Source organism: Triturus cristatus, chromosome 10 (assembly GCF_964204655.1).
Source record: "Triturus cristatus chromosome 10, aTriCri1.1, whole genome shotgun sequence".
NCBI classification, from domain to species: domain Eukaryota; kingdom Metazoa; phylum Chordata; class Amphibia; order Caudata; family Salamandridae; genus Triturus; species Triturus cristatus.
Window position 1 is genome coordinate 372,455,984 of NC_140593.1, and position 17,154 is coordinate 372,473,137.

The following is a 17,154-nucleotide window of genomic DNA, read 5'->3' on the forward strand; positions in this document are numbered from 1 at the left end:
AAAGAGATACTAAAAATATGTCGGCAAGCTCGTGGGAAATATTCCGCCACAATACATGTTGCTAGTGTGAGAAAGTAATAAATGTGCTAGAACATTTCATTTACTTTTCAAACAGAAAATCATAGATGGAAATGTAGGAAGTATAATATCACACTTGTTTCACTTCTCGGCAAGGGGAGGAAAGGAGCTGCATGTCTCCCATCTAGATAAATCAGTTGTGTTTTTTACAGCAATAAAACCCAGGCCAGACCCCGTTTCTACAATATCAGAAGTTACATTTATTCACCCTGTGATTTTTAAATGTGCAAGGTCTCAAGGATGCACGTGTTTGCGAGCACTGTTGGAATTGTATAGTGTAATCTATAAAGTACACAAATATATTTACACATAATGTATTAACTGAAAGAACTAATGTATACACACATAAACAAACAGACACAAACATGTAAAAGAAAAAGGCAAGGGCCACAACTATAGCAAATAATATTTCGAAAAAAAGTGAATAGAAGTGTGGAATAGCTAAAATGATGAAATTTGCAATCCAATTCCTTTTACTTTAAACTATTGCAATCTGACCTAACACGTGGCAGTCTATTACCTCTTGAACATGGTTAATCCCACTATCATTCATACATGCTTCTCAAGGAGTGTATCAAAACCCAAGGAAAGACTGCCTCTATCCATCATCCAGAATATTAAATAGATGATCATTTGATATAGTTGAAAATTCTCCAATACATCTAGGAGCTCCAAATATACCTTAAGCAACCAATTCTAATGCTACATACTGCACATAAATCCTATTATAGCAAACCAAAGTTTACTAGGCATTGTTATTACCTAAATTATAGAAATCAAATACGCATTACAATAAATCACACATCTACCGTAAATCCCCAAACCATCGCATCTTCACTAAACTCGGTGTTAATTTATGACACGCTGCCTTTTAATTGATCAGTAATCAAAACAATGCTGGAAGGGTATTGTCTCAAATATTGCCTGCTCAAGAAGACCAATATTGTGTTGATTTCGTTAATGTAAAAATCCAAATTGGACCTGTTGACAGGTTTTTGCAATGGAGCCAGAACCCTGAGAATACAAGATCAGACAATGTGGATACCATCAGTCTGTCCGCGAGATCCGAGCCTGAACTGTTGAGACTCACATGTTCACCTAATCCTCCTAATTTTAACGGGCGTGCTCCTAGAATATCAGCTATGCGTACCTTCCATACGTAAATCAACATGACCGCCCCTTCATTGTTTTTTGTCAAATTAAACAGTGTTACTACCCCTTATGTGCTTTCACATAAGATAAAACGTGGCACTATATAAAAATCGAGAAATGAATGAATATCACTTTTTTCTTACTTGCAGAGAATTTTTTAATTTTAACACTCATTGTGGTTTGGTGGCAATCTCAATAAGATACAACCAAAATGCTTGGATTATTTAAGTAGAGTGAGATATTTTCCCGTAAAACAAATGTAACCAAAAGGGGGAAGGCGAGACACATTTTTCCAGAATCTCCTAGCTCAGCTCTATGTATGGCTGCATCAGCTGCTGAGACATAGTCATGCAGACAGAAAAGCAGGAATGCAGTTGGGTTAAGTGTGACTTTCGCTGCAGCTTTTAGCTTTCAAAGTTTTCAAGTAAAGGTAAGAGGGACATGCAGGGGTGTTGTCTCCACTACAGGGGTGGGCGTGGATGGGATGAGGGGGGAAGGGATGTGGAAGGCTGAAGGGCTTCCAGAAGACCATATGGGCCCTCGAATGACCTGTCTCTTCAGAGACGTATGTGGGACAACTCTCTGATGTATTACACAGCTAGTCTTTGAACTACTGTTTGTCTCAATATTGAAAAAAAAAAATATTTAAAAAAAATGTTTAAAAAAGCAAAGACATGGGCATCAGCAGGGACAGTGCTATTTAATTATGATAAGCAATTTACTGACAGAACATGATTAGAAAAGAGTCAAGCAGCAGAACACACATTTGTATGCACGAGAGAAATTACCTTTCTGTGTGGCGAATATTCATCTACAGTGCTGAAAAAATAAAGCATAACACAGATGAGTCCACCTGTTCGGAAAGAAGAAGGCATCACTATGCAGGCGTACATTTCATAACACACGGACACAGCGTACAAATCAGCGGGAGGAACACCTTGCAAAAGGTAGGACTGGACATCTTTGGTGTGTGAAGGAGAAATATCAAGGCAGTTCATGTCTCAAGTCAAGCATGAACCACACGCCTGCTCCACAGTTTAGCGGGCGCCTGATGCGGACAATAGATTGGATTCCTTCAGGGAGACTCGAGGCGAAATAAATTGACGAGGAAGGAGCATTTTTCTTTCTGCTCGCCAATTCATTTACTGTCTGCGCGTGAACCACTCTACTGGGCTGTGACAGCCGTGTGCAGGAGGGACACCCATCAGAACCTGCTTAGTGAATAATTGATTTTAAGCACTAAAACTCTCCCTGGGCAAATCATAAAAATTTTTTTTTTAAAGTATGAACAGCACGATAACTATATCTGTGCTTGATTTAACGTGTATCGTGGACGAAAAACAAACAAAAACGAAATTTCCGGTTTAGCTGTTATATACATTTTCATCTTTTTTTCCAATGATTTCATTTGCTGCAAGTATATTCTTGTAGATTTTTCCAGTCTTTCGACACTACCCATTTCATTTCGCTCATGTGTTATTGATGTTCGAGTCCACCAGGATGTAATTTCGAAATAAATCTAAGAAGAAAAGGTATGACTAAAGATAAAATTCTACGAAGGCAGCAGACCATAGATTTAATTGTCTCAGACCTCTTTATTTGTGTCTCAATCGCGTATTTGCTGAAGTCTTTCCCAATAATGCACCATCAAGGGCACACCACACATCAAACACAGGCCTATATAATACCTGTTAGACCTGGCGATTTCCGGTTGGCTAAGGCTTGCGCCAAAGCCAGGCAGAAACCACCAGTCTAGTCAGGGCAAGGAAGTTACACGCCAAAGATAACCCCTGCTCACCCCCTTGGTAGCTTGGCACGAGCAGTCAGGCTTATCTCGGAGGCAATGTGTAAAGCGTTTGCGCGCGCACCCAGCAACAACACCCAAGGCCCACCACAAAGGAAACTCCACACAAGGTATTCTATAAAAATAGCCTTTGTATTATAGTAAAACACATTAGATAAAAACCCACACTTTACAATGTGCCAACAGGCACGGGCAGAATTTACAAGGGATTATGTACAAGACAGGGCCAACTGGACCACTGTCAGGAAATAGCACTTTTGGATAGTTAGCACATAAATATATAAAATCACTGTAGCACAAAAATAACATGTATAGCACACAACCAGTACTTACTGGTATCGGGGAAGTACCACCTACGTAACCCTAACTACTTTAGGAGACTGTCACGCAGGGAACTAGAACCTCACTAGCACCACCTGTACTAGGAGAAAGCAACAACCACCTACGTATCACAATACCTGTAGGGGTAATAGAACGTTACACATGATGCATCACATTCAGAGGTGTATGGAAGGAAAAACACATGATGCCTAAAAACATTCAGAGGTGTAGAAGCAATGGCACATGATGCATCAACACACATTCAGAGGTGCAAGGAAAGAACACACATGATGCATAAAACATTCAGAGGTGTAAAAGTAATGGCACATGATGCATCAACACACATTCAGAGGTGCAGGTAGGAACACAATTGCGCAGAACTCCTATGCCACCACCTGTGGCAGTCCCTGGGCCAACTGGCCTGGAAGGGGCTAGGACGCCCTGCGTTCAACAAAGTTAGGCTGTGCCAGCTGCGCAGACTAGAACAAGAATGGTCCCCCACCTAAACGTGGCAGCTGCCCACTAAGTGCTGGGCAGCTGGAAAACGAACTTCAGGCACTCTGCGGGCCTCTGGAGCCCCTCTGGGCTCTGGTCAAAAAATGTGCCCTCTGGAGCCTTCGTGGCTCAGCACCACGTTGGAGCCTCACTGGGCTCGAGGAACAATCGTGCTCCCCTTTGTTTGGAGCCTCGTGGGCCCAAGACAGCCGGAAATGCCTCCAAGAGCCTCGCAGGCTCTAAACAAGAAATGCCCCCGTCGTTGGAGCCTCACGGGGCTCGGAAAGAATGGTGCCCTTCACGCTGGAGCAGCCCACTGCCTTCTGGGGCCGCTCCGGTGGCCACTACTCGGCCAGGCAACGTTGGAGCCTTCACGGGGCTCTGACACGGCCCCCGCACCCCCAGCGCATGCGCGGAGTCCCCCAGCCCTGCTACACACTCACCGGGCTGCTCGGGGACTCCCGCGTCGTCTTTCCTCCCGGCGGACGCCGAGGCTTCCTTGCAACGCGGAGGGGCAGGCACCGACAATGTGCCTCGCGCCCCCTCCGCACCAGCTCCGGCCGCACTTCTCCTCGCTCGGGTCCAGCGCGGGGTAGGCTCCCGCCTGGATCTTCACTGCACAGGAGCGCGGGGTAGGCTCCCGTCCGCTTCCTGCTTCCGTCTCGGGACCCGCCCCCAGGCCTGCCTGACTTCCGGCTGAAGCCCGGCCGCGGCGGTGAATTCCTTGGCAAATGAGAGGGGTAGGCTCCCTCGCCAGCGAGCACAACGGCGGGGTGGGCACCCGCCGAACTTGGCAGACACCGTCCGGACCGCGGGGTGGGCACCCGCTATCAAAATCAAAAGCGCACACAGCGCTATAAAGTCACGCACAGCGCTCCCAGCGCTGGAAAGCCTTACAAGCGCTCCCAGGCGCTACAAAGAGAGCAAGTCCAGGAGACAGCGCGCACAGCGCTACAAAGTTCCAGGAACGCTCCCAGGCGCTGCAGATCAACCAAAAAGGTCCAGCAAAGAGTCCTCAAAGAACAGGGGGCAAAGGCTGGGCCCAGAGCCAGCACACAGGGTCCTCCAGCAGGGAGGCAATCCCCAGTGGCGGTCTCTCCTGGCGCCCAGCAGCAGCAGGCCCCCCCTTCAGATGATCCTGCAAGAGAACAACTTCTGTGGGGACACAGCCCCATTTTTATACAGTCAAATCCTTTGTCTAAGGTGCAGGGAAGGGGCGAACCAGTTCCAACAGGTTCCTGAGCACTTTGTTTTGCTCAGCCCCTCTCCCTATTCACTGGCAGGGCTAGGGTCATTAGACGCACCACAGGGGCCGGCGCCAGCATTGTGTGGAGGAATCCCTGTCCTATTCAGGACCCAGGTACACTCCTCCCCAGCCATCTACATGCTAATTCCCCATTCACCACTGGGTGACTCCTCCTGACTCTGGGGAATTCCCTAGTCCGTCACCTGACCTCACCAGCCAATCACCAGACAAGCCACACATTTCAGACTGCACACTGAAGTGCCCACTTCTAGAAGTGGCACTTCCACACCAGGTACATGCACGCTGCACACATCAACGCGCAGCATTCACTCCCACGAGTCCGCACATACCAAACACGGGCCTGCACACCCCACGCATCAGGAACTACCGGGACACATACATTCCCCCATGCATTCCTATGGGAGGGCAGGCCAACCTCAACACACGCACGCACTTTACCCTGGGACACAGCGGTAAAGTGCGCAGAAACCAAAATCCATTACTCCAAGTTACCAATTTACGCAAAAAGTTTCGGGGTGAACCGGCCAGAAGGGCCAAGTCCAACACAACCCCCTTCCAGCCAAAACGCAGGGTAGACCAATCACCACCGTGATGGACTTCCCTGCTTGGGGCGATAGAACACGGACGCGGGCCCGCCACTGCCGGGACACCCTCCTGTTCTACGCCACGGTGAACCCCTGGGGTTTCTTCTCAAACCACTCTCCGGACCAACTGGGCTACCCCACTGGTACTCCCAAGCTGTCCGCGGCCAAGACCAGGCCCTAGGCCACCCAGGTGCCACTGGTCCTTGCCTAACCACAGAGTGGGGGGTAGTAACCCCTGGCACATAGCAGCCATTCTCCACTCTACCCCTCATCAGGGCAGTTCTGAACTGCCACCGATCTTCCAGCCTAGGGTCTGTACCCTCAGGCTGACCAAAAGTCACGGGTGAGGCTCTCCTCCCCCTACCTCTTCTCCTAGGGTTCCGTCCTCTCCTCCTTTGAGAGGCACCCTCGTAACATACCTCACCAACCAGCTCAGGACCCCTCCCTGAGAGCTGGTCTACCAACCTAGGGTTTAACCCCTCAGGTTGCACCGGGGTCAGAGGTGGGCTCTCCCACCCTCTGCACCCCCTTCCAGAGTCCTGCTCCCTACCAACTGGGGCGGTCCCTCTGGAAGAAGATCCGGTCAGGACACTGTTTACAGTAGTCAGACCCTTCAGGTCAGGCTGCTCCTGAACCTGGCCTCCCAACCTCTGGTCTAAAACCTTCGGTGGAATAATTGCCTGGCACTCCAGGACTTCTGGGGATTTACACACCATCCCCCCGAGAGTAACATATGCCTCATATGTTGCATGACCGTCTGCCTGGCGCAGATCTCCCGTCCCCTGTCCACCTGACAGTGCGCGAAGATCCCCCAGGCCCGACGTGTAGTCGCCATGGTCACTTCTAGGAGACTCAGCCCTTCCGGCTGGTCTCTGACCCACTGGCTCCTCCACCGGGGAACACAGCCCCATGCCACTCCTCTCGCTGGACTTCTGTACCCTCCCTACCGGAGCGGTACTGCCAGACACTAGAACCACAGGAGCCCTGTTTACAGGCGCTCCCGGTCCTCTACTCACTAGGTGATCCTCCTCAAATGGGCTAACAGGACAGCCTAGGTCCCCAACTTGGTGTTCCCTCCTGAAACCACCCAAGTCCTGAGGCAGGGTTTCGTACGTCTGGGGACCCTCGGTCACCCACTTACTCCCGCTCCACTGAGCCAGGCCGTAAGGTCCTACACCCTCCTCGCTATCCTGGGACCTAGCTGGGCTACATGGAGCCTCTTCCACCACGCTGGGCTGGAAGATACCTGAACCACTACTTGAGTCACTCCCTAATGACTCCAGAGAACCTTTAGCGCTTTCCCAGCGCTCCGCTTCCTCTGCCAGCGCCCAAGGACAAAAGTAGTCATACCTCACCAGGTGCTGGCGCAACCCTGGAGAACAACTACGGAGCATCTGCTCTTTGACAATCATTTTGAGCACTATATCCAAATCCTCTTCCGTGTTGACCTCCAGCCAGTCCCACAGTGCCTCATGACAGTCATCCACAAACAACCCCCACGACTGGTGAGACGGTTTTCTACTGCCCCTGAACTTCAACCTATACTCCTCCTCTTGGGAAACAGGTACCAGACTGGGGAAACTGGGAGTGGGACTTGTCGCACGGGACTCTATTTCGCTGCCACCACTGGACTCAACCCTCCCTGGGGAGCCCAGAAAACTACGACTGCGCGCAGGCGATAATCTACTTTCCAGCACTGATTTCTCCCTGGCGAAGGCCCTCTCAGCCTCCGCCATCCTCTCCTGCGCTAAGACCCTCTCGGTCTCCAGCTTTTTCTCTGCCATAGTCAGTTGCGCCATCCCCCAGGCATGCTCTAACCTGAGCTTCTCCATGGCCAGCTGATGCTCCCTCTCTTCCCTCCTATCTACCCACTCCTCTGGGGACAGGGAAAGGGATGGGGTGCTGCTCCTGACACTGGACCCAGCAAGGGACTCCCTATCTAGGGGGTCTCCACTCTCTACTGACGTCCCTGTCAGGTAACCTTCCTCCTCCTCAGATTCCTCAGGGCTCCCCTCAGACCCACCACCCTCTCGGCGTGCGGCCCGGGCCCTATCTTCCTCGCTGCGCTCTCGCTCCCACTCAACCTTTTGCCAAGTGATCAGGTTGTCCCTCAGTTTGGACTGGGTATCTAACTCACCCACCTCTATGTCCCTCTCCTCACAGAACCTTACCAGCTCCAACCTACTGTACCTAAACAGACCACAGAAGTTAAAAGCAGGCTCCATTTTGGCGGACGTTCCTGAGAAGAGTTCCACACAAGGTACCTGGGGGTTGGAGCTACACAGGAGTACACAATTCACAAAAGGTTTCAGTGAGCTCTCTATCCTGGAGAACTCACACTCACTGTCTAGTGCCCCACACACCATCCACACACAACCCTCCCCTCGGACTGGTAAGGCAGTTTCTACCACCCCTGATCCCTCAACCTGACCACCACGTGACACAGGTACCAAACTCTGGGCGCAGGGCGGGGGACAAATGTACTGGACACAACTACACAATGATACCTTCAGGAGAAGAAATAAAGGAACTTCAAAACAATAATCCCTAAAATGTGATTTATCTAATGCAGAGTTTTGTGGTGTAGCCAGTCGCTGCTGCGGTACAGCGCAAACGCAAGTCCAAATCCCACCGCTGATCACCAATGTTAGACCTGGCGATTTCCGGTTGGCTAAGGCTTGCGCCAAAGCCAGGCAGAAACCACCAGTCTAGTCAGGGCAAGGAAGTTACACGCCAAAGATAACCCCTGCTCACCCCCTTGGTAGCTTGGCACGAGCAGTCAGGCTTATCTCGGAGGCAATGTGTAAAGCGTTTGCGCGCGCACCCAGCAACAACACCCAAGGCCCACCACAAAGGAAACTCCACACAAGGTATTCTATAAAAATAGCCTTTGTATTATAGTAAAACACATTAGATAAAAACCCACACTTTACAATGTGCCAACAGGCACGGGCAGAATTTACAAGGGATTATGTACAAGACAGGGCCAACTGGACCACTGTCAGGAAATAGCACTTTTGGATAGTTAGCACATAAATATATAAAATCACTGTAGCACAAAAATAACATGTATAGCACACAACCAGTACTTACTGGTATCGGGGAAGTACCACCTACGTAACCCTAACTACTTTAGGAGACTGTCACGCAGGGAACTAGAACCTCACTAGCACCACCTGTACTAGGAGAAAGCAACAACCACCTACGTATCACAATACCTGTAGGGGTAATAGAACGTTACACATGATGCATCACATTCAGAGGTGTATGGAAGGAAAAACACATGATGCCTAAAAACATTCAGAGGTGTAGAAGCAATGGCACATGATGCATCAACACACATTCAGAGGTGCAAGGAAAGAACACACATGATGCATAAAACATTCAGAGGTGTAAAAGTAATGGCACATGATGCATCAACACACATTCAGAGGTGCAGGTAGGAACACAATTGCGCAGAACTCCTATGCCACCACCTGTGGCAGTCCCTGGGCCAACTGGCCTGGAAGGGGCTAGGACGCCCTGCGTTCAACAAAGTTAGGCTGCGCCAGCTGCGCAGACTAGAACAAGAATGGTCCCCCACCTAAACGTGGCAGCTGCCCACTAAGTGCTGGGCAGCTGGAAAACGAACTTCAGGCACTCTGCGGGCCTCTGGAGCCCCTCTGGGCTCTGGTCAAAAAATGTGCCCTCTGGAGCCTTCGTGGCTCAGCACCACGTTGGAGCCTCACTGGGCTCGAGGAACAATCGTGCTCCCCTTTGTTTGGAGCCTCGTGGGCCCAAGACAGCCGGAAATGCCTCCAAGAGCCTCGCAGGCTCTAAACAAGAAATGCCCCCGTCATTGGAGCCTCACGGGGCTCGGAAAGAATGGTGCCCTTCACGCTGGAGCAGCCCACTGCCTTCTGGGGCCGCTCCGGTGGCCACTACTCGGCCAGGCAACGTTGGAGCCTTCACGGGGCTCTGACACGGCCCCCGCACCCCCAGCGCATGCGCGGAGTCCCCCAGCCCTGCTACACACTCACCGGGCTGCTCGGGGACTCCCGCGTCGTCTTTCCTCCCGGCGGACGCCGACGCTTCCTTGCAACGCGGAGGGGCAGGCACCGACAATGTGCCTCGCGCCCCCTCCGCACCAGCTCCGGCCGCACTTCTCCTCGCTCGGGTCCAGCGCGGGGTAGGCTCCCGCCTGGATCTTCACTGCACAGGAGCGCGGGGTAGGCTCCCGTCCGCTTCCTGCTTCCGTCTCGGGACCCGCCCCCAGGCCTGCCTGACTTCCGGCTGAAGCTCGGCCGCGGCGGTGAATTCCTTGGCAAATGAGAGGGGTAGGCTCCCTCGCCAGCGAGCACAACGGCGGGGTGGGCACCCGCCGAACTTGGCAGACACCGTCCAGACCGCGGGGTGGGCACCCGCTATCAAAATCAAAAGCGCACACAGCGCTATAAAGTCACGCACAGCGCTCCCAGCGCTGGAAAGCCTTACAAGCGCTCCCAGGCGCTACAAAGAGAGCAAGTCCAGGAGACAGCGCGCACAGCGCTACAAAGTTCCAGGAACGCTCCCAGGCGCTGCAGATCAACCAAAAAGGTCCAGCAAAGAGTCCTCAAAGAACAGGGGGCAAAGGCTGGGCCCAGAGCCAGCACACAGGGTCCTCCAGCAGGGAGGCAGTCCCCAGTGGCGGTCTCTCCTGGCGCCCAGCAGCAGCAGGCCCCCCCTTCAGATGATCCTGCAAGAGAACAACTTCTGTGGGGACACAGCCCCATTTTTATACAGTCAAATCCTTTGTCTAAGGTGCAGGGAAGGGGCGAACCAGTTCCAACAGGTTCCTGAGCACTTTGTTTTGCTCAGCCCCTCTCCCTATTCACTGGCAGGGCTAGGGTCATTAGACGCACCACAGGGGCCGGCGCCAGCATTGTGTGGAGGAATCCCTGTCCTATTCAGGACCCAGGTACACTCCTCCCCAGCCATCTACATGCTAATTCCCCATTCACCACTGGGTGACTCCTCCTGACTCTGGGGAATTCCCTAGTCCGTCACCTGACCTCACCAGCCAATCACCAGACAAGCCACACATTTCAGACTGCACACTGAAGTGCCCACTTCTAGAAGTGGCACTTCCACACCAGGTACATGCACGCTGCACACATCAACGCGCAGCATTCACTCCCACGAGTCCGCACATACCAAACACGGGCCTGCACACCCCACGCATCAGGAACTACCGGGACACATACATTCCCCCATGCATTCCTATGGGAGGGCAGGCCAACCTCAACACACGCACGCACTTTACCCTGGGACACAGCGGTAAAGTGCGCAGAAACCAAAATCCATTACTCCAAGTTACCAATTTACGCAAAAAGTTTCGGGGTGAACCGGCCAGAAGGGCCAAGTCCAACAATACCACAAATGGATGATTATTTTATTTTGCTGGAAAATACACGGATATATTGCATAGTCTACATACATTTAATTTCGTAAACATATTTAAGCAACAAGTACTCAGTCAATATATTTTTTCATTTTATTTCAATATCAAACTGACACATTACAATAAATAGAAATCACGAATGAGACAGATACACATCCACATTGACCATAAATATGCTATAATGTGGGCACCAACAGACATGTGCACATATAAATGTAAAAGATTACAAAATAGACTTACCAAGTTACATCTTGCAAAAAATTCCTTTGAACATTAAAGCAAGAATGTGTAGAGGGAAGAAAGAGTTTGGGTTCGGGTGAAAAAGTTAGGGAACTATATGTGTAAACACAATCCATGTCTAACAACAATTCATTAGTATCAATGCATGCCAGGCGTAAATAATTTAAAAAGGGACTATGATTGTCTTTAGAGTGGAATAGATGTTGTGGGAGGGCGTTATGGCTCCCAGATAAAAGAAAATTGTCTTTACAGAGGAAAATCAATGCTTTGGAAAATTTGCTGTACATTGTGGACAAAGAACTGGAGACCAAAATCAGTCCTTGCATAAACCCTCAAAGCAGCCCACACTGCATGTAGTTGGAAACAGAATAGCGTCCTGGCGGCTTTTAATGGTTGGGCCATGGCAGCCCACACAACATTGAAAGGAGCCACTCAGCCTGCAGCCTACCTGGAAATTGTCAGAGTGGCAGAATGGTCTGTCCACCCTTGTGGAAAAAGTCAAACAACATTGCAAGACATGCCTGTGAGCAATCGACCAGCTGGGCGAGAGTGAAGGAAAGGTTAGGGGTTTAACACAATTTAATTTAATTAAGCTCAGACAAGGCTAAGATCCAAGAGCTTGCAAACCTAGGTGAGTTAGAATGGCTTCCTTCAAATTACCTTCTGCTCACCAATAGTTCAAAACTGCTGGAGTCAGAGGTCAGTAGCTGCAATTGCAGTTCAGTAAAATAACTCAAAGCCCAAACAAGGTTATTCGTAAAAGGTAAGTTAGTTAGCCATAACCCAAGGAGAAGGAAATTAACTATTAAACAGGTTGAAGATTTAGAAAAACGAACTTGCCAGAATATCTTATGCATCTACAGTTTGCCACAAGGAACAGAGAGAGCTGATCCCCTCCCATTTTAAAAAACTTTTTTTTCCTAAACTGATATATATGCCGGAATCACCTCCTTTGAACATACAAAGCGCTCATAGACTTGGTCATGCACCTCATATAGCATACACTTCCAAAAGGCCTCATGGTATTATACTTTATTTTCTTGAGGACACAGAATTGCTTAAAGTTCTGTCAGCTGCTCAATCCAGGAAACAGAGTTTATGGACTGGAAATAACTTATATTTTTCCCAGGATTACACTAAGAATACGGAAGACAGATGCAAATAATTTCTTTCCATGAGACCAGCACTTCAGAGCCCAATTTGGTTTGCTTCATCCAAGCCTGTTCAAAGTCACCCATAATAACAAATCCTACACCAATGACGACCTGGCCCACAGTGCAATGTAGAGTTTATGGACACTGTCAAATCCACCAAGACTTGAGATGTTTTTTGTTTCATTATTGTTGTAGCCTGCTACTCTTTCTTGAGGCAACTTTTGTGCTTATTATACATATGACGTTCCATTTTGACTTTTCATTCCGCTTTAATATCCATATTTAAGTGGTTCACATTTCTTTTTGCAGGTTTGCATTTACCAACATTATCTTGTGATTACCCCAGTGCACCTTTTTTCAATCATCAACTTTCTCCCCCATGCAGTCTCACTGGATTTGGACGTGTCATCCTTCCGTGTGGTCTCAACACTCCCCTCCTTTTGAAAATACCTTTAGGTATGTTCTCTCTCACACATATCCATCATTTATCCATATGTTCTATTGTCTTTCTGTGATCTTCAGTTTATTCACTACCTTATTCTTTCATTACCCCTTCCCTTCATTTTTCTCAGACAGTCTTGCCTCTACCTTATCTTTTTTTCATCCCTCTCTTGTCTTTTGTTCCTTCGAATTTGGTTCACTTTAAACGTTCTTTCTTCATGCTTACCAAACTTTCTTCATTTTTTATTGTATGCCATTAGAAATTGTATCCTGGAATGTCAAGGGCCTGAGCTCACCAATTAAAAGCAAACAGGTTTTGACCCATTTATCACACCTCAATGCTGATATTGCTCTCATCCAAGGAACCCACCTTACCAAAGCCAAATCTATAAAATTGAAAAGAGGGTGGGTGGGTAACGTTTTCTTTTTGCCAGGTAATGGTAAAGAAAATGGCATTGCCACATTATGTCATGAATTGCTTAATGTTTATTTAATCTCACAAGAATTGGATTCAGAAGGGAGATGGTTACTCACATGTTGTTTATTTAATAATGTCCCAATTTTTATATCCAATCTTTATGGCCCTCCTAATATAGACTGCCAATTTGGCATTGATAGCCCCCAAACAATTTTACAGTGCCCTGATGAACATTTTATTTGTGCAGGAGATTGTAATCAGATTGTTGACCCTTTAATAAACAGAGACTCATATTCTGCTTATGTACCTAACAAATCTCAGAAATTGTTTATCCAAGCGATCTCACAACATGCATTGATAGATGCTTGGATACTTTTCAATCCTACTTTGTGTGAATACACTTACCACTCTCCCACACATCACTCTCAATCAAGAATCAATTAAATACATACTCCCTATTACAAACTCTACATTCTGCTGACATAGGATCTATTCTAATTTCTGACCATGTTCCTGTATCCATTCACTTGGACATATTATCCAACAATGCTAATCTATGGAGATTCAATAATGCATCACGTCAGGACAGATCTTCCAACTTCTGCTCTCTCATCTTTCTCTCATGAATTCTTTGAACTGAATCATACAAACGAACTTAGTTTTCATTTAATTTCGGATGCTTTCAAAGCCTAAGCCTGTGATTTTATCATCAGATATGTTTCCAAAAAGAAAAAATCTTTCTCTCAAAAAAACAGCTGAAATACTTCATCATATCAAACAACTAGAACATTCCTATTATACCTCCAAATCTAAAGATTGCCTCCAAGATCTCATTAATGCTTACCTTCAGTTTAATAAATTTTCCACGGACATCGCATCTTCCTTTCTTCTTAACTGCAGTGCCAAGTATTATGGCGACCAAAATAAGTCTAATAAATTATTAGCCAATTACCTTAAAACTAAGAAGAATAGGAACAAAATCGAATCTCTCACTAATACTCATACTATATTATTATGTAAGGATGAAGAAATCTTTGAACAGTTTGTACAATTCTACAAAAAACAATATATACGCCTGATCAAACTTCCGCTGACTCTGACATTACTAATTACCTCTCTTCTTCACACAAAGATTTTGACAAAACTCTAGATTTCACAAATCTAGAAAAGGATATCACCTTGTCTGAATTCTGCACTGTCATATTTTCCCTTAAATTGGACAAGGCGCCAGGATCTGATGGTTTAATTGCTGAATTGTTCCCCAAACTGCTCATTCCACAATTATCTCTCTCTTCTTATAACATCCTTTCTCCAATCAGGTAAATCATCTAGATTTTTCTCAGCCAACCTTATTTGTCTCATTCCAAAGGAAGGAAAGATTGACATCAATGCAAAAATTACAGGTCAATTTCCCTTGTCAATATTGATTATAAAATATTTTCTGAAACTTTAGCTCTTCGTCTGGGAATTCCTTTTACTTACATTAATTGGAAAGGAACAATCTGGATTTGTCAAGGGATGTTAACTAACTCACAACATTCACTTATTTTTTTACGTCCTTTCCAAATCTCAAAGATAACTTCATCCTTTTGCAACTATTACCGTGGACACGCAGAAGACATTTGATCGCGTTAACTGGTCTTTTATTTTCCATACATTAAAATGCTTTGGGCCAAAAATCATTTCCCTTATTTCACTTCTTTACTCTTCCCCCCAAGCAGTTCTTTTTAGCTAATGGGCACACTTCCTTCTATTTCGCTTTGGGTAGAGGTGCTTGCCAAAGCTGTCCTCTTTCATATTTTTTCTTTAATCAGGCTCTTGAAACTTTCTTTTCCAGAATTAGACACAATTCGATTATACATGGCTTCTCGTGGAATAGCCAACAAATTAAAACAGCAGTGTATGCAGACGACATTCTTTTATTTATATCCTGACTTCACCTTTCACTTCCTGCCTTCCTTCAAGAAGTCTGCTCCTATTCTCTCATCTCAGACTATAAACTAAATCACAATAAAAGGGAGAATTATTTAGGAACAGATTGGACTGTTTTCTTTTGGAGATGAATTTGTACAAAAATACTGTCCTTCTCCCATGCCGCCAATACCACTCAAAAGATATTCTCCAACTACAATAGGCTTCTCTTTTCTCCTGTTTCTTTGCATTGTGTCTATCTAGAACACCCCAATAGTTTTTGTTCATGTCACTCATAACATGCACATCTACAACACATGTTTTTCACTTGTCCATTCTTTCTGGAAACAAGTATGAAATCAAATCAATGCCATTGTTAACACCTCTGTACCTTTGTCATCCTCTAACATTTTCCTCTGTAGTTTATCTAGTGATTTGGAATATGTCTCATCTCACATAGAAATCATTGACCTTCTATTAACAGTCGCATATCACCAACTGAAAAAAAATTGGAAGGATTTTTCCAAACTGTCTTTCCAAGCCTGGTGGTATGCGTTTGTTATACCCACAGACTTGACACAGCATACATTCTCCCTATTTCACTTCCTATTAAAAATTCTGTTTTATGGAGTCACACTGCAAATTTTATAGACATGCTAAATCTTTACTTAACCATCATCCTTTTAGAGATGAGGATTCTAAACCCCCTTGATGTTCACATTTTGCGTTCACAGCTAATGTACCAATTTTCGTGACCTTATATTGTTTTAAATATTTATAAACGTGTATTTTATTATTGTCATATTTCTATCGATTTGGTTCTTGCATATTTTGATCGTATCATTGTCCTTTTACTCCTTTTCCCTCCCTCACCCCACCTTCATTTTTAACCACTGTATTAATTTTAATGCATTACTATATCTGTGTTTGTTTTGATCTAATAAAGTTCTTCTAAACTAAAAAAAAAAAAAGTGATTGAACATAGATGTTATTTTGATAAATACAGTATGACTGAAGTAAAACATCACATTCGGGAAGTGGTAGGAATTCCAGAGCAAACAAAACAGAACTCTCTTGTAACAGCAAAGAAGATAATAGGTCAGCGCCTTGCTGTATTGTGATGAGTTAATTGCAGATCTTACTGTTTAAGGTTGTGATATCTAAGTTTCTTTTTGAAATGGAATTTTAAATAACTGGACATGGTCCATTACTGCCACTGTCCTCCTATTATATTGAGCATACCACTCGAACATTTAGGCACCTAAGAAACGTTTAGATCTTTAGAAAAAGTTCAATAAAAACTGCCCAGAGCGTGATTGTATTGTATCCTCAGTTTATTCCTTTTTGTTAGCCATATCGCCTATATGTTATTACATAGACGGGGTCACATGTCAGCTCTTAAGACAGTACTGCCTTAATGTATATATACATATTACATATACAGTGTATACTTGAAAACCTTCCAAATATTTTGAAATATTAAATGAAGGAACAGTGCTTTAGGGTTTTAAAAATACTGGTAGACTCGTCAAGCTGTATTACCTTTTCATTTTATCCTACACATACAAAAACTAGACTAATACAGGGTATATAGTATATAATTACCCCAAAGATCACAGAAATGTTGAAATAAATTCTTGTGGGGTGCAAATAGACATACTGACAACTGCCAGAAGTACAGCTGCTATGGATAGAGAGAGGTTTTGTTTCATAATCAGTAGCCAGGAAAACATACAAACTTAGTTCAGATCCTTGACGTAATCCATGTTTGTCAGGTTAGTCCACTGGACCTCCCTTCCATAGAAAAATGTAGCCATGTAGCGATAAAAAAATGCGCACTATGACCAAATCTGAAAGGAACAGGCTCTCA

General features: G+C 46.1%; 1 protein-coding gene across 1 annotated transcript in view; it reads right to left on the reverse strand.

Annotated features, from left to right (window-relative positions):
• RAPGEF5 (Rap guanine nucleotide exchange factor 5) overlaps positions 1 to 17,154 on the reverse strand; it is a 970,266-nt gene that overhangs the window by 89,546 nt on the left and 863,566 nt on the right. The window contains exon 15 of the mRNA XM_085631598.1: positions 2,019 to 2,049. Coding sequence (XP_085487724.1) covers positions 2,019 to 2,049 — 31 coding nt within the window. The remainder of the gene's footprint in view (positions 1 to 2,018; positions 2,050 to 17,154) is intronic.